At 47.5% G+C, this 23,565-nt stretch overlaps 12 protein-coding genes across 12 annotated transcripts, besides 38 other annotated features; all 12 read left to right on the forward strand.

The window, feature by feature from the left end:
* Positions 1–1,386: a sequence feature (heterozygous, non-Esmeraldo-like haplotype).
* On the forward strand, positions 1–4,073 carry Tc00.1047053505171.10 (phospholipid transporting ATPase-like protein, putative; the record flags this gene model as incomplete). The annotated part of the gene is made up of 1 exon (XM_805760.1): positions 1–4,073. A coding segment is annotated over one exon (4,073 nt), but the record flags the coding sequence as incomplete, so codon positions are not given.
* Positions 1,387–2,811: a sequence feature (areas merged during assembly that could not be assigned to a particular haplotype. This can correspond to areas where the two haplotypes were merged or to regions with more than two copies in the genome that were merged during assembly.).
* Positions 2,812–3,411: a sequence feature (haploid, non-Esmeraldo-like haplotype).
* Positions 3,412–22,715: a sequence feature (heterozygous, non-Esmeraldo-like haplotype).
* Positions 4,473–4,504: a microsatellite.
* Positions 4,852–4,894: a sequence feature (GA-rich).
* Positions 4,909–4,934: a microsatellite.
* On the forward strand, positions 4,920–5,762 carry Tc00.1047053505171.20 (uncharacterized protein; the record flags this gene model as incomplete). Its single annotated transcript, XM_805761.1, has 1 exon — positions 4,920–5,762. One exon carries the CDS (start codon positions 4,920–4,922, stop codon positions 5,760–5,762), a length of 843 nt encoding a protein of 280 aa, XP_810854.1.
* Positions 4,983–5,020: a microsatellite.
* Positions 5,061–5,104: a sequence feature (CT-rich).
* Positions 5,104–5,282: a microsatellite.
* Positions 5,366–5,535: a microsatellite.
* Positions 5,692–5,728: a microsatellite.
* Positions 5,729–5,760: a microsatellite.
* Positions 5,899–5,932: a sequence feature (AT_rich).
* Positions 5,998–6,031: a sequence feature (AT_rich).
* On the forward strand, positions 6,120–7,529 carry Tc00.1047053505171.30 (hypothetical protein, conserved; the record flags this gene model as incomplete). Its single annotated transcript, XM_805762.1, has 1 exon — positions 6,120–7,529. The coding sequence occupies one exon, from the start codon at positions 6,120–6,122 to the stop codon at positions 7,527–7,529; it is 1,410 nt and encodes a 469-aa protein (XP_810855.1).
* Positions 7,174–7,209: a microsatellite.
* Positions 7,527–7,560: a sequence feature (AT_rich).
* Positions 7,621–7,647: a microsatellite.
* Positions 7,676–7,701: a microsatellite.
* Positions 7,810–7,883: a sequence feature (GA-rich).
* Positions 8,004–8,044: a microsatellite.
* Positions 8,155–8,182: a microsatellite.
* Positions 8,285–8,311: a microsatellite.
* Positions 8,434–8,480: a microsatellite.
* Positions 8,484–8,570: a sequence feature (T-rich).
* Positions 8,629–8,649: a microsatellite.
* Tc00.1047053505171.40 (hypothetical protein, conserved) lies at positions 8,730–10,052 on the forward strand (the record flags this gene model as incomplete). Its single annotated transcript, XM_805763.1, has 1 exon — positions 8,730–10,052. The coding sequence occupies one exon, from the start codon at positions 8,730–8,732 to the stop codon at positions 10,050–10,052; it is 1,323 nt and encodes a 440-aa protein (XP_810856.1).
* Positions 10,228–10,248: a microsatellite.
* Positions 10,507–10,791, forward strand: Tc00.1047053505171.44 (hypothetical protein, conserved; the record flags this gene model as incomplete). The annotated part of the gene is made up of 1 exon (XM_805770.1): positions 10,507–10,791. One exon carries the CDS (start codon positions 10,507–10,509, stop codon positions 10,789–10,791), a length of 285 nt encoding a protein of 94 aa, XP_810863.1.
* On the forward strand, positions 11,177–11,836 carry Tc00.1047053505171.50 (ras-related GTP-binding protein, putative; the record flags this gene model as incomplete). The annotated part of the gene is made up of 1 exon (XM_805764.1): positions 11,177–11,836. The coding sequence occupies one exon, from the start codon at positions 11,177–11,179 to the stop codon at positions 11,834–11,836; it is 660 nt and encodes a 219-aa protein (XP_810857.1).
* Positions 11,877–11,918: a microsatellite.
* Positions 12,009–12,030: a sequence feature (AT_rich).
* Positions 12,099–12,138: a sequence feature (T-rich).
* Positions 12,198–12,219: a sequence feature (AT_rich).
* On the forward strand, positions 12,252–13,436 carry Tc00.1047053505171.60 (hypothetical protein, conserved; the record flags this gene model as incomplete). The annotated part of the gene is made up of 1 exon (XM_805765.1): positions 12,252–13,436. One exon carries the CDS (start codon positions 12,252–12,254, stop codon positions 13,434–13,436), a length of 1,185 nt encoding a protein of 394 aa, XP_810858.1.
* Positions 13,853–13,883: a microsatellite.
* On the forward strand, positions 13,988–16,480 carry Tc00.1047053505171.70 (ATP-dependent DEAD/H RNA helicase, putative; the record flags this gene model as incomplete). Its single annotated transcript, XM_805766.1, has 1 exon — positions 13,988–16,480. The coding sequence occupies one exon, from the start codon at positions 13,988–13,990 to the stop codon at positions 16,478–16,480; it is 2,493 nt and encodes an 830-aa protein (XP_810859.1).
* Positions 14,079–14,099: a microsatellite.
* Positions 14,100–14,153: a microsatellite.
* Positions 16,851–18,197, forward strand: Tc00.1047053505171.80 (hypothetical protein, conserved; the record flags this gene model as incomplete). The annotated part of the gene is made up of 1 exon (XM_805767.1): positions 16,851–18,197. One exon carries the CDS (start codon positions 16,851–16,853, stop codon positions 18,195–18,197), a length of 1,347 nt encoding a protein of 448 aa, XP_810860.1.
* Positions 18,323–18,350: a microsatellite.
* Positions 18,528–19,229, forward strand: Tc00.1047053505171.90 (uncharacterized protein; the record flags this gene model as incomplete). The annotated part of the gene is made up of 1 exon (XM_805768.1): positions 18,528–19,229. The coding sequence occupies one exon, from the start codon at positions 18,528–18,530 to the stop codon at positions 19,227–19,229; it is 702 nt and encodes a 233-aa protein (XP_810861.1).
* Positions 19,615–20,184, forward strand: Tc00.1047053505171.100 (hypothetical protein, conserved; the record flags this gene model as incomplete). The annotated part of the gene is made up of 1 exon (XM_805769.1): positions 19,615–20,184. The coding sequence occupies one exon, from the start codon at positions 19,615–19,617 to the stop codon at positions 20,182–20,184; it is 570 nt and encodes a 189-aa protein (XP_810862.1).
* Positions 20,272–20,297: a microsatellite.
* Positions 20,603–20,629: a microsatellite.
* Positions 20,832–23,565, forward strand: Tc00.1047053505171.109 (hypothetical protein, conserved; the record flags this gene model as incomplete). Its single annotated transcript, XM_805771.1, has 1 exon — positions 20,832–23,565. A coding segment is annotated over one exon (2,734 nt), but the record flags the coding sequence as incomplete, so codon positions are not given.
* Positions 22,716–23,565: a sequence feature (areas merged during assembly that could not be assigned to a particular haplotype. This can correspond to areas where the two haplotypes were merged or to regions with more than two copies in the genome that were merged during assembly.).

Below are 23,565 nucleotides of genomic sequence, written 5' to 3' on the forward strand. Positions count from 1 at the left end.
TTGAGACTGTCAATCTTGACGGTGAAACAAACGCCAAGACACGACGTGCAAAGCCTCAGACAATTGAAGCACTTGGAACAATAGAAGACATTATTGAAAGTTGTCTCCCGGATCCTGCGATTCAGGCATATTTTATGGAACGCGGCACAACGGCATCGTGGAATGCGGCTGCAGCACGTGATACTTTTGATGTCGTTACTCCTGTCAATTCATCATTGGTACAGAAGAATAGATCTGGAATGAGGGATGAAAGGACATGGGGGGCAAATGGGCAATCCGGGGCAAGGGAGTTTCCTGGTAGGCGCAGAGAACCCTTTATGCCGTATCCCTTGGGGCGGCGTGCCTCGTTGGATTCTCGCTTGGGAAAATTCACACACGTCCGTTCCCATACATATGGAAGTTGGGGGCGCAAACCGCCGGAGACTCCGGTGTACCATAAGCGCCACCTCACCTTTGACGAGCGCTTTGCGGTTGGCCGAGAGATGCCTGTACCGTCTAAAATTTTGGAGATGTCACGGCGGTACGATGAAAAACACATGGGTCACCACCGCCAGCGACGAAGATCTTGCCCTTTTTTTGCGGACAATGAGATGATGCATCTTCCCAACGGAGAAGACGATCCTGACAACTTTGATGGGGCAGAAGAGAACAGCAACCAAAATTGCAAGAGCACAGGTGGAATTGTGATTCTCGGCGCGCCACCATGCAGTGAACTTTACTCGTGGATTGGTCAGATGCGGATGCGAGATGGCGAGATTGTTCCATTGGGTATTGAGCAGCTTCTTCCACGGGGATGTGTGGTACGTAACACGGAATGGATACTCACTGCGGTGACATACACGGGAAGAAATACCAAGATGCTGCTGAACCAACGGCCCAAATCAGTGAAATTTTCTGTAGTTGCACGGCGTATCAACATTTTGAATTGTTTCCTCTTACTTGTGCATCAATCTTTTTTGTTTTTTCTCTGCGGACTTGCGGTCAGGTGGCGGAATGAACGCTTGGAGGCACCAGAAGGCACACGTAGTGGGTATTCGACATGGTATATTCAATGGAATCTTTCACGCTATACCGCAAAAGAATTTTTTGGATGGCGATATCTTACCAACTTTGTTCTTCTCTCATATCTTATTCCACTCTCTTTGTATGTCACAATGGAATTCAACAAAGCCATTCAAATGGTCCTTATTTCCCGTGATAGGCGAATGGCAAATTTTGATGAATTTATTGGCGAGTTACGCTATACACGTCCTAAAACATCAGAGCTAAACTGTCAATTGGCTCATGTGCGGTATATATTTACAGATAAAACCGGGACATTGACAGAAAACATTATGACATATGTGGGTGGTTGTACAGCGACGAAGACTCACAATGAACAAGAGAGACCTGGTGGTCTTGGTGAAGAATTTATACAACTTATACAGAATTACCCCAATAGATCTGGAACTAGGTCTGTTATTCAAGGCAATTGCTTTTTTCGTGGTCGTCGTCGAAAATTTGATTTTGATGAATCTATGATGGAATCTGAACCACTTTTTCAGTACCTGCGAGCATTGGCTTTATGTCATTCTGTCGTTTGTTTTGATCGTTCATCTGTGGATCAGGCGGCGATAATTTCTTCCTTGAGTTGTACCCATGTATCTTATGGGCATGAAGCGGAAAATGCTCATTTTCGAATGCAAACTGGTGAGCAGCAAGAACTTCAAGCTTTGGATCCAGCCATAACGGGTACTTTCAATTCATCTGGGGCCCAGGTAAGTGGGTTTCACACCAGCACAGCAAGTGGTGTTGGTAAGTTTCTTCAAGGCCATAATGGAAGTTCAAGTTGGTATGTAACACGTTACAATGATATGCAGACGGATCAACGATCCGCAACTATGCCAAGGATTGTAAATGAATTAAAAGACGAATCAAAAATATACGAAGCACAGTCATTGGATGAGATTGCATTGGTGACAGCTTCTCGTGACAATCTTTTTGCATTGCAAAGACGGAGTGCGACGCATATGTTTATTAAGGTTGTAAATAAGATTATGTGCTACGAGATTATCGCTGAATTGGAGTTTACACCACAGCGGAAATTAATGAGTATTTTATTGTGCCGGTCCCCCACACACGATGATGAGGCTTTTGAGCAACCAGAAACAACAATTAGTTATCACCGATTAAATACCGCAACAGCATTCATCCCAGTCCCACGTGAATTAGAATGCGAGGAAAATGGAATTGTTGACATTATTCCACCCTCAGAAGACCCCTCGGCTACGAGGAAAAGAGAGGAAAGGGCCATTGACAATGTGGATATGAATGTGAATGCCACACATGGTAATACGGAGCGCTCGCTTGACAATGCTGAAGAACGCCCGTACCTATTACTTGTGAAGGGAGCAGACAGTAGTATGATGACAATTTTGAATAAAAATAATCCAAGAAATGCGGAATTGTGGCCTATTTTTCAGCGGGAACTTGAAGCGATGGCACAACAGGGACTTCGGACACTTGTCATGGGACAACGATATCTTTCAGAACGCGAGGTACGAGAGTGGTTACCATCCTTTCATGAAGCTCAATGTAGTATGCATAACCGAATGGAGAGGCTCCATCGCGTCTATGCGATGTTAGAAAAGGATGTAGATCTTGTGGGTACTACAGCCGTAGAGGATCGACTTCAAGATGGAGTTCCAGAGACGATAAAATTTTTTCTAGAGGCAGAAATTGTTGTATGGATGCTTACAGGTGATAAACGTGAGACGGCGGTAACGATTGCAGGTACAAGTGGTTTAATCGACCCCCAGTTTGAAGATTGTGTGATTCATTTAGATGTTGCAGAAGCCTCTTTACAGTTTACTAGTGTTACTGAAGCTGCGGCTGATGCCACCTTGTGGGAATCACTACAGGAACAGATAAGGGAGGCTGTACGAAAGTGTAATACTTCTGACGAGATATATGGAAGTACTCGAACGGTGGTGTTAGTTGTAGACGGACGGACGCTAGATATCATTTTTACCGATGTCGCTTGTACTCGTGAATTTTTTGAAATTGGTATTCGATGCCGTAGTGCCGTGTGTTGTCGCATGACGCCGTTGCAAAAGGCAAAAGTTGTACGTATGTTTCAAAAGAATACAAGTTCTGTTGCGTTGGCGGTTGGTGATGGTGCCAATGATGTTTCTATGATCCAGGAGAGTCACATTGGCGTTGGTATTATGGGACTTGAAGGCTCCCAAGCGGAATTGGCAAGCGATTATGCAATTCCCAAGTTTCGTTTCTTAAAACGATTGCTGGTGGTGCATGGTCGATTTGCTTTGTACCGTGACGCTCACTGTATTACATTTAGTCTTTACAAAAATGTTGTATTATGTACCGGTCTTGCAACATACGCGTTCTTCTGTGGTTTTTCTGGTATGATTTTAGTGGAATCTTGGTTGCTCGCCATGTTTAATTTGTTTTTTTGCTCCCTGCAACCTTTGGCTCTTGGTATCTTTGATAAGGACGTGGATGACGAGCTAGCCGAGTCTACCCCGTCTCTTTACCCGGCGTTGGCACGTGAACATATGTTTTTTAGTTGGAGTTACATCCTCAAATGGCTTTGCGATGGTGTATTGGATGGGCTTGCGCTGTTTTTTGTTATTTTCTACACTGTGGCAAAATGGGACGAATTATACCCGTACCGTTCAGCTTCTCTTGAAGATTATGGAACGTTATTTTTCATGATGGTATTGCTTCTATTAAACCTCCGCATTGCTGCAGTCATGACATGTTATACCGCCATTTCAGTTGCCGTCATTGCATTCGGGTTTATCGCGATTCCGACGTTGACGATGGTGTATTCCGCGTTTCCTCACATCCTTGGATCCAATTGGGGCGTAAACATTGCCATGGAACTAATGGGAACAAACAAGTTTTGGATGCTGATGTTTTTCTCCGTTGGTGTCTTTGTTGTGTACGGGATGGCAGTAAATACGTACATTGCGCTCTTCTGGCCGTGGGCAAACGGTGGGGCTGCCATGCGAGCAGCGTGGCGCTCACCGTATCGGCTGGAGTACAAGGAACGCATGAAACAACGTGGCTGAGGGGAAAAAGGACAAAAGAGAGGAGGGGGCACTACTGCTGGGAAGACGCCATGGAAGAAGGGGGATGAGTGGGAGGTGTCTGCCATCACCGGTCGTGGTGGTGAGGGAGGTACGCACATAAAACCTACCCACCCACCCAGCAGCGAAGGGAGTAAATATGGAAGAAAAGGATGCCGTCACAATTGTTTTTGTGGCGTACACGGGGGGGGGAGTGATGCTTGTATGGGGGAAAAGGGGATGAAGGAAGGAAAAGAGAGAGAGAGACAGATGGAATTGGATTCCGGGCATGAACACACACACAAGCAGACACACACACTTATATACATGTATGTGTGCGTCCATCGGCATGCTGTTTTTTTTATGTTTTTTTTTTTGTGTGTGTGTGTCTTGTTGGCAATGTTTTTTTTTTCTTTTTTTTTTTTTTTTTTTTTATTCTTCCCCCTCTCACGCATTGGTGTTTTTTAATGGTGAAGAGGGAGGGAGGGAGTGGAGTGAATGAGTGGAGAACGAGTTTTTCTTTTTCTTCTTGTGTCTGTGTCTGTCTCTCTGTGTGTGTATGCACACTGGATCCATATGCCATGCGTACATAACATGTACGGGCACATCTTTGTACGATGTATTTATTTTTCAGTGGTGAATTTATAGAAATCAAACAAAACAAAACAAATAATAATAATCGACATGAATAACAAGAAGTTTTGGTGAATCCAATGCAACCATACCCAACAACAACAACAAAAAAGAAAGAAAGAAAGAAGCATCAAATTAATAATCACACGAAAAGGAGGAGGGAGAGGAGGAGTAGGAATAGGATGAAGAAGTAAATACATAAGCCTGTATGTATGTATGTATGTATATGTGCTTGGCATGTTTTTCTATAAAATGATTGTATTACTATACATTTACCAGATATTTATACATATATATATATTTATATATATTTATATGTGGGGATGGGTGTGTTTCTGCGTAGGATTTATACATGTGTTTCTTTCTTTTTTCTTTTTCCTTTTTTCCTTTTTTGTTTGTTTATGTATGGCTGTATATGGCTGTATGGCTGTATATGGCTGTATGGCTGTATATGGCTGTATGGCTGTATATGGCTGTATGGCTGTATATGGCTGTATGGCTGCATATGGCTGTATGGCTGTATATGGCTGTATGGCTGTATATGGCTGTATGGCTGTATATGGCTGTATGGCTGTATATGGCTGTATGGCTGTATATGGCTGTATGGCTGTATATGGCTGTATGGCTGTATATGGCTGTATGGCTGTATATGGCTGTATGGCTGTATATGGCTGTATGGCTGCATATGGCTGTATGGCTGTATATGGCTGTATGGCTGTATATGGCTGTATGGCTGTATATGGCTGTATGGCTGTATATGGCTGTATGGCTGTATATGGCTGTATGGCTGTATATGGCTGTATGGCTGTATATGGCTGTATGGCTGTATATGGCTGTATGGCTGCATATGGCTGTATGGCTGCATATGGCTGTATGGCTGTATATGGCTGTATGCTTTTATTGCATATGCATGTACGTCATATGAAAAGAATATTATTAATAATACGACTACTACTAGTAAAGAATGCTGTTTCTGATATCTGTGACTTCTCCCTCTATCTCTCTCTCTCTCTCTTTCTCTTTCTTTTTTTTTTTTTTTTTTCCTTTTTTACTTTTTGAATTTCCACACAATTAGAGTGAGTGAAGAAACAAACAAGCAACCAAGCAAACAACAACAAAGAAAAGGAAAAAAAAGGAAAAAAAGGTGTTTACCAGCCCTTGTGTCTCTCACAATCCAGGAGTTTTTGAACTGTAGTTTTATTTTATTTAGTTTTTATTTTTTATTTTTTCTTTAGAGGTCTCGGCGTCTGTTTTGCTCTCATTAGCGGCGGAGTGCCATCACCGTAGAATAAACATTTATTTATTTATTTATTATTTTTATTTTTATTGTGGTGCTGCATTGAGGCGACGCAGAGGGAGAGGGTTCATTTGACTTTTGTGCGTCTGATTCGTGTGGATTTCTTAAAGAACACAACGATGCTCACTGCATTTATTCGACAGACGGCGACGCTTCGCGCTGCTTACTTGCCCCTTGCGGCAGCCTACACATCGTCATCATCATCCACATCGAACCCGTTGGCTGTGGTAGCCACTACAGGCAACGCGACTCCCATAACGGCAACGGGAATGACGAATGCAACGGAACGTGTAAGGAGCCTTCCTGGTGGCGGTGTTGGTGCTGGTAACGACACAATGCCACTAGTGGGCGATCCGCGTGTGAGCATTTGGCGGGATGAGGAGGCCTTGTTGCGAGCGTCGTTGGGGCGGCTGGAGGCAGAGCGGGAATTGGCGCGGATGCGTCGACGTTGCGAAGACGAATTGCAGTCTTTGCGGGAAGGGCTAAAAGTGCGGGAAGGACAAGTAGCACGAATTGTGCGTCGCGTCATCACGCGTACTCCCGCAAAAAGTCGACGTGGACGTCATGCACATGTCGTGGCTAATAACATCAACAGTACGCATGACACTGCCATTTCGTGTGTGGAATCGGGAGGCGAAGAAGTTGTGGCTGCCACGGATGAGTGTGAAGGGCATGGGGCGACCGTGATGACGCAAGATGAGGCACATACGGAGGAAATCTGCAGACCGGCACATCCGGGAAGAGCGAACAAGAAGGAAAAGGCCCATCGCCTCACTCTTGGAAATGCGGGAGCAATGGAGGTGGAGGTGGAGGTGGAGGAATTAGACGGGAAGGGCCGCGTGAAGGATGACAACAATGAGGTTGAGGCGGTAAATGATGCCGAACGGTCAGAAGGGTCAAACTCATTTTCCGGTGATGACGCAGCGAATAATGCGGACGGAGACGAAACCGGAACGACAGTACCATCCGGGATGGAGCTGAAAATGTCGTTGCCAGGAACACGACGTGGTGGTCTTGCGGGGGGGACGGTGCATGTCGGAAGCAACGCCACTGTAACGAGTACCGCGGGGGGAAAGCGTCAGGCCGCCACCGCCAGCAGCAACGGGGAGCTCACGAAGGACGCAGTGGGACGGCGTGGAAGGCGGCGGGCAGGAACGACGAAGAAAGGCACTGGCAGCAACAACAACAACAGCAGCAGCAGCAGCAGCACCAAGAACAAGAACAAGAAGAGGGAGACGGGACGAAGCCCGGCGAAAAATAAAAAAGCGGTTGTGAAGACTTTGACAAAGCAGCGCATCAACTCAAAGGGGCGTACCGTTTCTCACAATGCGCCTTCCAGCAAGAAGAAGGTGCAGCCTAAGCCGAGAGTGAAGACTGGCCATCCCACACCGAAAAGGAAGACTTCATCTTCAATGAGAAAGCAGCCGAAGAAGCAGGATCATAAAAATAATAAAAGCAAACAAAGCAGCCTCAACAAAAAGGGTAATGATCACACAAAGAAGGCAACCAACACAAGGCAGAGAAGGTAAAAAAAAAAATATTAATAGTAATAATAATAAACGAGCGAACAAGAGTACTTTATTTGTTGCGTGGTACTGTTAGAGCCATTTATAATTGAGTTATATATATATATATATATATATACATGTGAAGCAGTTGGTAACGTGTGTTCTTTTGTGTGTGTGTGTGTGTGCGTGCGTGCATGCAAGTACGTCGGGTTAACTGCTACAGTCTTGTGTATTTGTGTAGATATTTACAAATTGTATCATTTACTTTATGTATGTTGAGTGGATTAGACTAGATTGGCTCAAAGGGAAAAACAGAGAAAGAGAGAGGGAGAGGGAAAAAAGAGGGAGAAGGCACAAAAAAGGGGGGAAAGAGGGGATGGATTAAGGAGCCTTATTTTTTGTTTGTTTGTTTTTGTTTCGTGCGTGTGTGTATGCATGCATGCATGTATCTGTAGAATTGCGTGGTTATTGTTAGAAGAGGGTGTGTTGATGGCAACATATAAATATATATTTATTTATATATACATGTATGCATACGAAGTTTATTCCTTGTAATTATTGACGGGGGGTAACTGTAAATTATCCAAAAAAAAAAAAAAAGGCAGGGTTTAAAATAATACACGTTTGGCTCCATCTACATTTCTCCATATATATATATATATATATATATATATGTGTGTGTGTGTGTTTTCCCTCTTTTCTTCCATGCGTTTTCTGTTTTGTTTTGTTTTTTTTTTTGTTTCATGTATGACTGTAACCATCTGTATGATTCATTATTATTTATTTATTTATTTATTTATTTAATGTGCTTGACACCTCCTCACATGTTCTCTATAAGTGCATGTGCGTTTGTGTGCGCGTGTCGGCTCTTTTATATATTTCTCTTGGGAATGTTGTAATTGAGGTTGTTTTTTTTTTTCCATTCTATATATATATCTACATGCATATATATATTTATATATATTTATATATCCCTTTTTTTTTTTTTTTTGTAAGTTTCTATTGTATTTTCTGTATGTTTTGATCGTTTTGATTTTATTTTATTTAATTGTGTAATATTTTTAGAAGAATTCGGGTCCTTGCAACCCGATAGAGAGAAGGAGGGAAAGCGGGAGGTAGCGTGTGTGTGTGTGTGTGTGTGGAACGCCGGCGGTGTAATACACCAGGCACCAGGCATATCAAATACGTTGTTGTATTGATATTTGTTATATACATATATACATGAAGACGGGAAGCGAGAGGAACCCTTCGCCGCGTATCCGTGTGCACAATGCCGAGTTGTACACAGATGTCATGAATGCCTCAGACTGGAGCCGCATGATTGAGCGGGAACAGCAGCGAGAACGAATTGCGGCCCGTCGTCAACACGAGGCAGAGGAGTGGCAGCTGCAGGAGCAGATGAAGTTGGAAGAGGTTCGGTTGCAGGCAGCACGAGACACGGAGGCGGCGAAGGCACGTCAAGAGCGGCGAGCCAGAGAAGACACGCAGGAGCAGGAACTGGCGGATTTTATGCGCCGCTTTACTGCATTTGTAGAGGAACACGAGGACTTCAATGCACGCTGTGCATGCCAGACGCGCCGTGAAGAGAGGCACTTGCGGCGTGTGGTGGAGAAGCTCCATCGTGCCTGGAAGGAGGATGTGTTTCTGCCAGTGCAGGCGTTTATTGACGCCCAGCTGCAGGATGTAGAGGGGGAGGAGCACCGGACGTTACTACGACACAACATGTTGACCGCATTCCTTAAAGAGTGTAACCGCACCGATCGTTTCGGCGGCCGCCACGCCGTTTACCGTGACATTATTGACGAGGTGCGGTACGACCCCCTGGGGCAGCTTCAGACCTGCACCATTCGTTACCCTGCACCCCCTCGACGCGAGACGGCTGTGGATGCGCAGCGGCGGGCGGCGGAGGAGGTTCAGCGGAAGTATGCTCAGCTGGCGATTGACTTTCACGGACTGGAGCGGGAGTCCACAACAGGCGTGCTGACGGATCCACCCTTGAATGACACTTCACAGATCCCAGCGACGAATCTGCCCATAACGGGAGTTGTTTCCACAGGAAAAGAATTTCACTTTGCGTCACGGACGTGGTCGAGTGACCCAAGGGAGGTGGCGACAACTGCAACGGGCATAGGGAGCAACGCGACGTTGTCCACGACGGGATGGACGGCAAAACATTGTACCAGCACAGCGGGACGGACGACAAGACGGACGGTGCTTCCCCCGTTGCAGCATCCACCGCCCCCAAAAGATTTTCGTCACCTCAGCTACGGTATTAATGTAAATGCTGTCGATTCACTTGCAAAATGGACGAAGGAACGACGTATGCCGAGGCCACGTGAGGCCGATCTCCCCGTTACCATGTGGGGCCGATTCCCTGAAACAATACACGGCTGGATGGCTACCGCCGACGGTGACGTCAAGCCGAGTAGCAGGCGCCGGGTTGACGCCGCACGGAAGGCGCAACATTCGGATGTCATGTTTGATCACTACAACTTTCCACGGGGGTTAGATGGCCCACTGCACACGGGCAAACGTGTTTTGTGAAGTCTCCCTATTTCCCCCTCTCTCTTTTTTTTTACCTTTGCATGTGCCCTGCGCTGTGTTTTGTTTCAGTGTATTTGACCCGTACGCTTTTTCCCCTTTTTTTTTACCATCCATTTGGCGGAGCACGCGCAGCAAAGAAAAGCAAATACATAAAACATGTACAGAAATCAATTGCTATATATATATATATATATATGGCAGTGAACGGAGAATTCTGCTAAATGAGTTGCCCCTGTATGTTGTGTGTGGATGTCCGTCTTTTTTGTTGTTGTTTTTGCCACCGACACATCCTGCCAGGCGATGTGTTGGAAATAACAATCCAATGCATGCGTTGAGATGAGTTGCTTTTTTTTTTTTTGCTGAGTTTTCTGTTGTTAATGGAAGGCGTGCGGTACGGGTGAAGGGGGAAAAAGAAGAAAAAAAAGAAAAGGGCATCATCAACAAGTAGAACGACATGAATTCTTATGCGCGTTTCTTCTGTGGAGACCAATCAGGCCTGTCGTGGATTGGATGGAATCGTCTCCGCGATAAGCAGTTGTTTTTCGGTAGCCTCTTTTTCGCCACCTCCATTTACGCTGCGGTGCACTATTCGGAAGAAAAGGAACGGCGGCGGCGGCACGTGTCCATTGAGAATGACATTGAGCGTGAGCGGTGGCGGGCGAAGGAATTAGGTCTTGAAGAGCCTCGTGATGACGGCTTTGCGGACGCATACATGAAAAAGTTGCGTGGCAGGCAATGAACGCTTAATGAAACCCCCTGATGTGGATTGTGGGTGTGAGAGAGACCGGGGGTGAGGGATACAATGCAATGCCTGCACCCGAGCCTGAGGCTTTTGGTAGGCTTCAGAAAATTTATGGAATGTTGAAAGAAGAATTGGGAAAGAAGCCGCGGAAATGGAGATGGGCGGTGAGCAGTGTGTCTGTCTGCATGTGTTACGGGTGGTTGCTTGGGTGAGTAAGGGTCGGGTAAGGAAGATGGACACATTTGGTTTGTTTGTTTGTTTTCTGCCGCTGCTACTGCCTTCGTTGCCATCTGTGTGTCCCTCACTTTTAAGGTAGGCTGAGCAGGGACGGAGAGGTGGCCACACGTTTACCATCACACACACACACGTCCAAGTAGAAAAGATGAGTGCGAAGACCAATATTTCTTTTTCCGCCTCTTCCTCCAGTCTTATAAAAGGCACAGAGCCGCGCATTAAAATCATCTCTATTGGCTCCTCCGGTGTTGGGAAGAGTTGTGTTATCAAGCGATACTGTGAGGGGCGCTTTGTGTCAAAGTACATTCCCACCATTGGCATAGACTACGGTGTGAAGCGCGTGAGTTTACGTGCGCCGGCACATATGTCGCCTGCGCCGCCCAATTTTTTTGTTCGGGTGAATTTCTGGGACATGGCTGGCCGTGACGAGTTTCTTGAGATCCGAAACGAGTTTTATTACGCTGTGGAAGGTGTTTTGCTTTTTTACGACGTCACCGATGCCTCAAGTTTTGCCGCTTTGGACGAGTGGTTAAAGGAGATGCAAACATACGTGAATGCGCCTCGAAACACTGGCGGGGAGACGCTGGGCGTGAACCCTGTGAAGAAACCAGCGATTGTTGTGGTGTGTGCCAACAAAGTGGACAATGAAGTTGATGGCGGTAAGAAGCGCGTTGTTAGCGAAGCGGATGGGCGGCGTTGGGCGGAAGCGCACGGATACAAGTACTTCGAGACGAGTGCGTGCACCGGCCTGCACGTCACGGAAATGCTTGAGACGCTTTTTAACGATGTGGTGGCAGCATTCATGTAACTCTATTGAAAATGAAAATGAACAAAAGACCATCACATACAGAGAGAGAGAGAGGGAGAGGGGGAGAGAGAGGGAGAGGGAGGGATGCGCCGAGCATTGTGGACGGGCGGAGATTTTTTGAGATTCCACCTGTTCCTACGTGTGTGGAGGAGAGTCATACACATGCATATACATTTATATATTTATTTATTTATGAGAGAGAAGGCAGCAAAGAAAGGAAGAGAGACAGCTGTGAAATCGTCTTCTTGTATGCTCTTTGCAATTTTTGTTGTTGTTGTTTTTCTTTTTTTTTTTTTACTTTTACCCCCTCGTACCACCTATCCTTGAATACGTTAAATAGTTACATAGAAAACGCAGCAACAATATATTTATATATAATTTAAGTACCGGCTTTTGCATTTACACACAGGGACATATGCCTCGACGGTTTGTTGCCGAGTATGTGACGAAACATCTCTGTGGTGTCCGGGTGTTGGAGTCATTTGCGGAAACCAGCACCGCTACGGGTGTCATTGGGACGCATAACGGCTCCTTTCACTGTGATGAAGCCATGGCATGTGGATTGCTGCGCTGTAGTCAAAATTTTGGTCAATCGAATATTCTTCGCTCACGTGACCCGAATGCGTTGGAGCGGTGCAATATCGTTGTGGATGTTGGCAGCGTCTATGATGAGGCGACACTGCGGTTTGATCACCATCAGCCGTCTTTTCATGACACCATGAAAACGCCAAAGGCGGTCTATCAAACCCGGTTGTCCTCTGCAGGCCTTGTGTATAAGCACTTTGGCCGTGAGATTATCCAGGGTTATGTGGAATCTGCATTGGCATCCCCGTATCGCGTAAAACTGCTGGACGCCACGAAATGGGGAACAGATAAGAAGAAACTATCGGAGCAGGAACTGGATACTTTGTTTGATATTGTTTATAAGAATTTTGTGGAACACATTGATGGCATCGACAACGGCGTTAATGCCTACGGACCTGCAGAGACGGAGGGCGAGGAGGGCGCCGTCCCGGTCTCATCGTCTTCACCATCATGTGTGAGGAAGTACAATGTTTCTACGACGCTTTCAGCTCGCATAGGAAATCTTATGCCATGGTGGAATGAAGAAGGGAACGGTAAAGTGGAAAACGAAAATGCCGCCTTTCTGCAGGCAATGGAGTTGGCAACATCTGAATTTTTTGACTCCGTTCATTATCATGTCTTCGCGTGGATGCCAGCGCGTGGGATTGTCCGGGCGGCATTTCTTGAAGCAATGAATGTGCATCCTAGTGGCCGCATTGTCGTCTTCAAGGATTGCTTCTGCCCATGGAAGGAACACTTGCTGGAGTTGGAGGGGGAACATGGCAAAGTGGGCCACGTCCTGTATGTACTCTTTGCGGACAAGAAGGGCTGGCGCGTGCAGGCGGTGCCCAAGGAGGCATCAGGATTTGAGAACCGCAAGTCGTTACCATGGCGAGGTTTACGAGATGAGGAATTGAGTCAAGCAAGTGGCATTGAAGGCGGCATATTTGTGCATGTCTCTGGATTTATTGGTGGAAACAAAACGTACGAGGGTGCATTGCAGATGGCAGTGAAGGCGTTGACCGTCGTAAATTGAAACCCATCCACGTTTACAGGAATGAATCATCTCTGCCCGCAGGACGCATGATGAGCCACAGACGTGTATATATGTAGTTTTTTTGTTCCTCTTTTCTTTTTTAAAGGTTTTTTTTTTTTTTCTATGCACATGTAATGTATTAACTCTTTCGAGGTGAGGTTGGGGAGAGAGGCGTTAATCACATACTTTTTTTTTCTTTTTCTAAAATGCGAAAAAGGAAGAAAACAGGAAAAGAAACCCAAACAAATAAAATTGGCAACGCAGGTGTTGGGGTAAATGATACGATGGGGTTAAATCTTAATGAGACGAGCCACCGTTGGATGATGAGGAAGAGGAGTAAAAGAAACAGAAGGAAAAATTAATACTTATATAGGGGTGGAGGAGTGTTGTGTTGCCGCAGCGAAGGAGAGATGCCGTTTTTTTTTTTTTTGTTTTGTTTTTTTTTTTGGGAATTTGTGTCTGTTTTGGTCTTCTAATGTTCTCTCTTTTATATATATACATTTTTTTCTCTCTAACCTCCTATAAATACACACACACACACACACAAACTAATGCCCTGTTCACACGGCCGGAAGGAGGGGAGGAGAGTTAACTGCACGTGTAACATTACAGGGGACGGTGCCGCAGCGAGGTTTGTGTTAAATATATATATATATATATATATATTATTATTATTATTATTATTATTATTATTATTATTATTATTATTATTATTATCCGTATTCCCAGCTACGATGGCGCTGTGGCCTTCCGTGGGAGTATTGTCTGCGGGGATGCGGTGCACTGTTGCCTCGGGCTGCCGCTCCTTTGGTGGAGTCGTCAGCAATAGGAACAGGACTGCCCTCCTCACCCCCGCACGTGGCATTATTGTGCCCCAGCAGCTCAAGGCGTATGGTGGCACATTTAGTCGCTCAATTGGGGAGCGCTCCGACCACCTTGTCGGGAACTTTGTGCTGCAGAGTCTTTCCCCTTCCCGCACAGCCCACTCCCCGCTGCTCGCGAAAAATGTGAAGACAAAGACAGTGACAAGCTTCGAGGACATGCTTCTCGCACCGGAGTTGCGCAAAGCGCTGATGCAGAGTCTACATGTCGACACACCGTCTCCCATTCAACAAACGGCCATTGAGGTGATTTTACAAGGCAAAGACACCGTTGTGGCGGCCCCACATGGCGAGGGCAAAACACTTGCCTATCTCCTTCCCTTGTATCAGAACATGATGAAGGATCGGGATGTGTACAAGATCCCACTGCGCGAGCGCCGTCCACGCATGATACTCCTGGCGCCAACGAAGGAACTTATTGCACAGTTGCAGCACATTTGTGCCGCTTTAGACGCGGCTACTGGTTTGCGCTCCATTTCATTCACGTCCCGGAAAAGGGCCAAATACCATCTGAGCCGATTGCTGAAGAACACACTTGCCGATGTTGTCATCATGGATCCCAAGGTGGTTCTGCGTCTTATTCGATCACGTCGACTTTTCCTTGATGACATCCGCTACGTTGCTGTGGATGAAGCAGATGTGATGCTTTCATCGCAGCACGACCACGATGCAGTTCATCTTCTTATGAAGGTGCAAAAGCGGGTGATGTTTAAATATTTATGGCCGGTGCAGACCCAAACTGTATTTGCAACCGCCTACATTACACGAAAGTTGGAATTTGTTATTGGTAAGAAGTTTCCAAATGCCGTAACATGTCTGCAGCGGCAACGTATGCATCGCCCGCCGGACACCCTTTCACACCGCTTTTTTGCGATTCAGCGGGAGCAGGAGAAGATGGATGTGCTGCAGCACTTGCTTAAGAAGCACGGCAACCATCCACGTGTTATCGCCACCGACGTAGATGAGGTGCAGGCACACACGCAAACGCACTACTTGTCGGGGACACTCGAGGAGTTCATGGAGCGTCGAAGAAACACGGCACCACCATCACCGCAACCGAATTACCAGCAGCGACAGCAGCAGCAGTCTGATGAATTGCCAGAGTTTGAAGAGGAAGTTGTGCAGGAACAGGAGGAATCCCATCATTATGAGTGTGAGAGCAATGGCAGCGTGAATTCTCTTGATTGTTCCTCTTCCCCTTCTTATTCCTTGTCGCTGGACGTGGAACGGGATGTAAATGAAGAAGCGCGTCGTATCTTGGAGCAGGTGCGTCCTTTGCGCTGGGAGCATCTCACAACAGTCGCGGCTCCTTTTACGTGTCATATTCCCCGCACGGTATTTGGCGAAGGTCAGCGTATTATTGTCTTCACACGTGGTATTGATTCCGCCACTGCGGTGTATCATCACCTGCGTGGGCGAGGCTTCACTTGTTCCCTTCTGCACGCGGCGTTGCCATGGGATGTTCGTCGGCGCATGTTTGCCGATTTTGCGTCCGGTCGCACTAATATTCTTTGTGCCACAGATCTCGCTGCACGTGGACTGGACGTGCATGTAGACGTTGTGGTGAATTTTCACATGCCTACAAATGCGTTGGTGTATCTCTCGCGCGCAGGACGGACGGCACGGCAGGGGCGTCTTGGCCGTGTGTACAGTCTTTATACAAAACATCAGGGCGTGATTGTCTCTGCGGTGCGGGCCTTTTTAAAGAAAAACATTCCGTTGGAGGGGGTGAGCAACTCAAAGTCGCACATGATGAACCCGCGCTACGCGGAGTGGCGCACCCACAAGATGAACGCCATTGCCCGCTCGTACGTCTCGCTCATTACACAAAAAACAATTCCCGCCCACTTGGAGCGGACGTACCTGCACCACAATGCCACCTGGCGCCCGTTGTTTCACCCCCAGACAACAGGCATTCACGCAGGTGTGCCGCCGCGTCAGCAGCAACGTGTCATGGACGCTGTAACGGAGCAGGCGGTGTGGTTCCGCCGTGGGCAACTTGCAAGACGAAAGGGTGGTCGTGCAAAATTTGGTGGACGCGACGCGGAGCGCGGTGTATGGAACAGCATTGGCGGCATTGCAACCAGTTGGGTGGCGAATGCGGCGCAGAGCGCAAATCCTGGCGGCCCTGACTTTGGCCCCCCGCAGGGGCCACCCAAATAAAAGAGCGGCACACCCATATAATATATATCTTTATATTTAGATAAACCCCAAAGTGACAGGTTTTTCCCTATTTTTTTTTTTTTGTGTGTGTGTGTCCGGCCTGTTTGTCGCATTATTATTACTATTTTACATGTGATCTGTTGGCTGGCTGGATTTATTGCTTTATTTCCGTTGCTTTCCCTTCCATGGCTGGTGAAATGACACACAAAAAAAATATATATACACATAATTGTGGGGCTCAGGCAAATATCGTAGCATCATCACCTCACACAGCGCAAGGAAGGAGACATTACTAGTTGAGCGCTGCTGTGGAGCGAGGGGGAGGGGGGGCGAGGAAGAGAACAGTGAGCCTCTGCTCCTGCTTGCAGTAATGTCCGCGCGGCGTCTTTTTACACGAGGTATTCCGGTTGCGACAATGGCTATTGCCGTATGTATTGTAATTTTTTTGATATTTCCCGCGTCCTCGTTGCGACCGCTTCCTGTCGCGGCGGAGGGAGAGGAGGTGGAGCGGCACTGCCCCCGTTGCCCTATCTGCTCCGCCCGTGGCACACCGTTTTTCTTAAGGCTGCGTTATTGCGTCTTGACTTCGCTTCCTGCGGTCTTGGTGAAGCGGGAGTTCTCCGTTGAAAAGGATGAGAAATTGCGTCATCGCGTCATGGAGGATGTGAAGGAACTTCTTCTTACACGACTTGTGGGACAAGAACATTTGAAGGGTGTCATTCTAGAGGCGGTAAGGCGCAAGTTGATTTACCCGCGGGATCCACTTGTATTACACTTTGCAGGGGACAATGGGGTTGGCAAGACGCATACTGCACGTCTTTTGTCTCTAGCCACATCACCGCATTGTGCCCCATCCCGCCCAGCGTGCGACATGGGTGAAAACATGCTTGTCATCTCCGGTACAGGTTTTGATGGGATGCCGATAGAGGACGCACGGACTCGTATCATACAACGTGTGACAGCTCACCAGAAGGTGTATCCGCACGGTATTGTGTTACTTGATGATCTAGCGGCAATGCACCCGAAACTTGTGGCTGCACTTGCGCCACTCCTTGGACGAGCAGAACGTTTTGAGGAACAACCAGAGGGTACGCCATCCCTTGCGCAGTTAATTGTTATTGTGACCACTGACTTTGGGAAGCAGGGACGCACGTGGGGGAAAAGCATGGCGGAAATTGAGCAACTGGTTCGTGATGAGTTTGCTGGTCTTTATGGGACACTCCTCTCTGCCTTTACACGTACGATGCTTTTTCTTCCCTTCTCTAGGCACGATGCGGAGGAAATGATTAGAATTGCCGTGGCCGCCCTGCCATGTGGAACGTACTGGAACAAGGGGGCGGTTGTAACGAGCAGCATTGAGGATTTGGCGGTCACCTTCCTTGTGGAGCGTCACCGTGAAACATGGGAGGGAAGAGAGAATGGTCATTCTTTACGACGCGCCGTGGAGGACAGTTTAGTCTCGCTGTTGTTACAGTACTTTGACCAGCATGGGCACGACAAATTCGTTTGGGCTCATTTTCGCCTTGATGAGCGGGCGGCGAAAATTGTTCTAAGCACCGGTTGGAACTACGACCACATGGAGACGAGTAGTGAAGAGTTTTTTGGCGTTGCTATAGAGGCTGAAGGGACGGTTCTCTCTGGGGAAGATAAAGAAGGAGGGGGAGAAGATGTTGCCGAGAAGGGAAAACATGCATCCACATTTAACGGGGATTTGTGAAAGGGATGGGTGGAATGTGTGGCCACCTTTGCTATTTTCCTTCCGTCTTAAAAGCAAAAGAAGAAGGGAAAAAAGGTAAAAAGAGAAAAATAATGGCCGAGGAGGGTGAAGATGACCCATAAGTCATATATATATATATATATACATATACATGCACACAGAGAGATGGGGAGAGAGACGTGTTCTGTTGGACTGCTTGGCTTTTTCATGGTGATTCTTAGTCTCAGTTCATCTTTTAAGCGTTTTTCTTTTTTTATTGTCGACAGCGGTGGAAAATTTTTTTTATCCTTTCTGTGTGTGTGTGTGTGTGCGTGATTGTCTTTTAGGCGGATGTTTTTGCGCCTGGCGACGGTTGGGGCATTTGTGACCGTACTCGTTGCCTTCACGCTGCTTCACGGTGATGAACTTTGGGGATTTGGCCCGCAGCGTCGCAGGGGCAATTCGCCATGCGAGTGCTTGACTGGCGTAATTGGAGACAGTGCCCTTCTTGGGGCTCTCCACCGCAAGAGTCTCTTTCTTGGTCTCCATTGGCGCGCTACCCCCGCCCATGTCATGGCCTATCTTGACCCATGGCAATTAAAGTACGCCAACTGCATTTCATTCCATAGACTGGAGCTCTCAGGAATTAAAAATGACACTTCTGCAGTGGATGTGCTACGAGAGCGTCTTGAAGAAGATGCGGCGAATGATACTTCTGGGAGTTGGATGATACGGGATAGGGGCCTGATGGCGTCAAGGCAGCGGCATCGTCAGCATGGACGTCTCAAAACGTCTGCTGCAGAACCGACGTGTCACGTGTGGATTTTGCCAGAAACAGCGAGAATACCGTTGACGGTGTGGGTTGCACTGAAAGGGCTCCTACAGGAAGGCACAATTGCTGATGTGCCTGTCCGTCTCTCCGCTAGAGAAACAAAATGGAGCATGTATCAACCTCTCGGTGTGTTGTTGTGGGCTGATCCTGCCGATCGTGAGACACTCAAGCATGTGGTGCCACCACGCACAGTCATGATGTTCACGACAATCAGTCGTTAACAATGCCACATTTGACATGTACTGGCAGAGAGGCAGAGAGAGAAAGACACGCACGAATATGTTGGTGGAAGAAAAGGGGTCTTTTAAATTGAACTTTGGGTGCGGGTCAGGGCATCAGGCTGGGTACGGAAGCGTGACGAAAAAAAAAAACGGCAATGATGAATCATTGGAAGAAAATGTGCCACGGTGTCCTTTTTTTATTTATTGTGTCTTTTACTATGTGAGCTTGTTTGTTTATTTCACTGTGGTGTTGTTTGTGTTCTCTTCTTTTTCTTTTTTTTAAATCTATCTGTTTTTGAAGGGGGATTGGCGTCATTTTGCGGTGAGCAAACGTCATTGTTGCCTTCCCTCCTTGTTTGATAACAACACTTGCTGCGGCTTGAAGATGTCCACGGAAGACGGCATTTATGGGCCACCCTCGTCGTTTGACGCGGAGACTGGCAGAATGGCACGTCTCGAGCACTTCCTGGACGCCGTCCTCCGCCAGTCCCTCGAGAAGGTACTGCGGGAGCGGGACACGGTGTACACAATGGCCTCGGAGTGCTGCCAGCTGCGGGAACTCTTTCAGGAGATGCGGGCACTTTCCTCAACACACTCATTCATCACAGACGGCGACGCGCCTTCTTTACCCGCCACAATGGCAGCGGGAGAGGGAGAAAAAGAAGATGAAGAAAAGAGGCCACAGCGCAATCAAATTATGGTTGATATTGGCAATTATTTCTTTGTGCAGTGTTCCGTCAAGGATGGGTCGCAGGTGTGGGTGAATCTTGGCTGTGGTGTGGTTCTTCCAATGTCAACAGCGGAGGCGGATGTGTTTCTTCAGAAAAAGGAAAAACTTCTGCGTGAGCGGGCGGCACGACTGAGTAAAGAAGCACTACGTATCAAATATCGCATCCGTCTTGTGATGGAGGCCATCAGTCAACTTTACGATCGAGCGACGGGGCAGCGGAAGTGAGACCCACGACGCTCCTTTGGTCTTACTCTTGGACGTGTTTGCTGCAAGTGCTGGCGAATTTCTTTGTTGTTGTTGTTGTTCTCTCTCTGTGTGTGTGTCTGTGTGTGTATGTGGAAGGAAAAGAGAAAAACTGTTGCAATTCAGGACGATAAAGAGTGTGGTTGACGTGAGGTTGAGGCGTGGAGCCTTGGCACTTTTTCACATCACAACATTGCCATAAAAGGGGGAACACGGAAGCGAAAATGGAATGGCAGGCACACATTCACTATTTCTGTATGGCGTGTGCGGCTTTTCACTTTCAATTTTGTCGTTTTTTTTTTTCTCTCTCTCTCTCTCTGTGTGTGTGTGTGTGTTTCTATTTTGGCTATTGCACATGCATATAGGTTTACAAGGGAAGTCTGCAACACAATACAGGTGTTTATTATTATTATTATTATTATTATTAGTTGTATAGAGTCAAATACAAACCTTATTTCGGCAGTATATTATCGACCCTTTACTTGAGTGGGAGCAGTACAATATATCAACACTGGTTGATTCAGTCTAATTTCCCTATAAGTGAATCTTTGGTCTGTGGCTGTCTGTGTTTGTGTTTGTGCTTGTATAGTTGAGTGAATTTACATCTCAACACTTTATCATTTCGGGACATGGACGGGCAGGAATTGACAACAGAAACCGTAACACCCGCAAATGTGTCTTCTTCACCGTCGCCTATGGATGCCCGGACGATGCATCTCCAATTACAATCGCCAAATGCCCAAGTAATTTCTCCGTCTTTTGACGTTGGTGATCTCATCTCATACGAGTACTTTGACACAGCCTCAGGAAAGTTGCAATGCGGGTTGGCGACGGTGTTGGAAAGGCTTGAAGAAAACAAAATTTTGGTTGAGCCACTGATGCACGAGGCCCGGAGAAGTCTCTGCGGCGTGGTGGCCACAACGGAAGAGGGCAAATCCATACTTGAGGAACTGCGGAATCTAGAAAAGGAGTTTGTGCGGTGCATCAAGGACGCCAAACAATCCTCGCAAGAGATTTGGGAGAGACGCTATGCCGTCCAGAAGGAGAAGCAGGAGGTTGAAGAGGCGGTGATAATTGCCCAGGAAGAACTCGGGGACGTCCGTACGGCTGTAAAGAAGATTGACATTCATCACTGGCACGAGTTGGTGTCATATCGAACACCACCGGAAATCGTGGTACGGGTGATGGCCGCAGTGGTGCTTGTGTTAGGCGAGCGGCGACGTACGTGGGCTGAAATTATGCCCATCTTACATCGTCCGGGAATGACGGAGCTTTTGGCGACCTTTGACTCCAGTGATTTGACACAAGCGCAGCGTGAGGAAGTGTTGCAGCGGTACATCAATACACCAAAGTTTACATATGAGGGGGTGATGAAAGGCAGCATTGCTCTTACGGAGTTGTACAGATGGGTTGTGGCACACGTGCTCATGATTAATGTAAGTGAACATCGCAATCAGATGTTTAGAATAAATGAACGCCGCAGCTCTGATCTTGAAGAGTTGGAGCAAAAGTTGCAGGAAGACTTTAAGAAGATTGCGAGGTTAAATATTGAAATGAATGCGTTATGGAACCGTCTTTATGAGGTGGAGTCGAAAACCGCCTCTAACTTTTGTGCTTCCAACAACACCACTCCCAGAGAGAACCAGAGCGCTAGACAACGTTGTTCACATATGGGCCTTTTTGAAAGACCACGTTTTGCAGAACTTATCAAGATGATTAGTGGATCATGGCATTACAAAATGAAGCCAGAACGCCGTGGCATTTCCATCTACAGTGTCCTATGTAACTTGGGGGCAGCACCAGACAGAAATGAGACGATCATACTTCAGGAACAAAATTCTCTGCATCTTTTGGCCGCCATGCAGGCAAAAAATCGTCAGTACCCTCCCATTATTCAATCGGAAACTGAAGCATATGTTGAAGAGGCAGCAAATACACACGGGATTCAGCAAAAACGGAAACCGCAAAGAAAAACAATCACACAAATTCAATGTGCGCAGAACATCAAAGCACTGGTGCAACAGATTCGAAAAAATGCGGAAGAGAAGCTCCAACTTCAACAAAGAATTTTAATCAACACCAGAAGTAAAAATACTGGTGAAAGTCAGTTGGGACAAAAGCTATCACAAGAAAACTATACAAAAGAAAGAGAAGAAAATAACACGAATACTAAAACATTCACCCACATCAAACATTTTTACACGCAAGACAGCCCACGAACACCACCTGTGCAAAGAAGGCTGGATTTGTCCGGAAACAAAAAGAATTCACTAAAAGATTACAAAATAAAGGGTTTTGACGTTCTGGCTACGCTGGAGCGCCAGCTACAGGAGCGTGATGATGCCCTGGCTGCGCTGAGGGACAGACTGGAGGAGTACGGCAGAGAAAAGTCTGCGCTGGAGAGCCGCTCCAGTGAGAGTGTTGATGTCGTCGTTACACTCGAGCGCCAGCTACAGGAGCGTGATGATGCCCTGGCTGCGCTGAGGGACAGGCTGGAGGAGTACGGCAGAGAAAAGTCTGCGCTGGAGAGCCGCTCCAGTGAGAGTGTTGATGTCGTCGTTACACTCGAGCGCCAGCTACAGGAGCGTGATGATGCCCTGGCTGCGCTGAGGGACAGGCTGGAGGAGTACAGCAGAGAAAAGTCTGCGCTGGAGAGCCGCTCCAGTGAGAGTGTTGACGCCTTGGCTGCCATGGAGCGCCAGCTAAAGGAGCGTGATGATGCCCTGGCTGCGCTGAGGGACAGGCTGGAGGAGTACGGCAGAGAAAAGTCTGCGCTGGAGAGCCGCTCCAGTGAGAGTGTTGACGCCTTGGCTGCCATGGAGCGCCAGCTACAGGAGCGTGATGATGCCCTGGCTGCGCTGAGGGACAGGCTGGAGGAGCACGGCAGAGAAAAGTCTGCGCTGGAGAGCCGCTCCAGTGAGAGTGTTGACGCCTTGGCTGCCATGGAGCGCCAGCTACAGGAGCGTGATGATGCCCTGGCTGCGCTGAGGGACAGACTGGAGGAGTACGGCAGAGAAAAGTCTGCGCTGGAGAGCCGCTCCAGTGAGAGTGTTGACGCCTTGGCTGCCATGGAGCGCCAGCTACAGGAGCGTGATGATGCCCTGGCTGCGCTGAGGGACAGACTGGAGGAGTACGGCAGAGAAAAGTCTGCGCTGGAGAGCCGCTCCAGTGAGAGTGTTGACGCCTTGGCTGCCATGGAGCGCCAGCTACAGGAGCGTGATGATGCCCTGGCTGCGCTGAGGGACAGGCTGGAGGAGCACGGCAGAGAAAAGTCTGCGCTGGAGAGCCGCTCCAGTGAGAGTGTTGACGCCTTGGCTGCCATGGAGCGCCAGCTACAGGAGCGTGATGATGCCCTGGCTGCGC

The sequence above is a fragment of the Trypanosoma cruzi genome, genomic scaffold (assembly GCF_000209065.1).
Source record: "Trypanosoma cruzi strain CL Brener 1047053514057 genomic scaffold, whole genome shotgun sequence".
NCBI lineage: Eukaryota > Euglenozoa > Kinetoplastea > Trypanosomatida > Trypanosomatidae > Trypanosoma > Trypanosoma cruzi.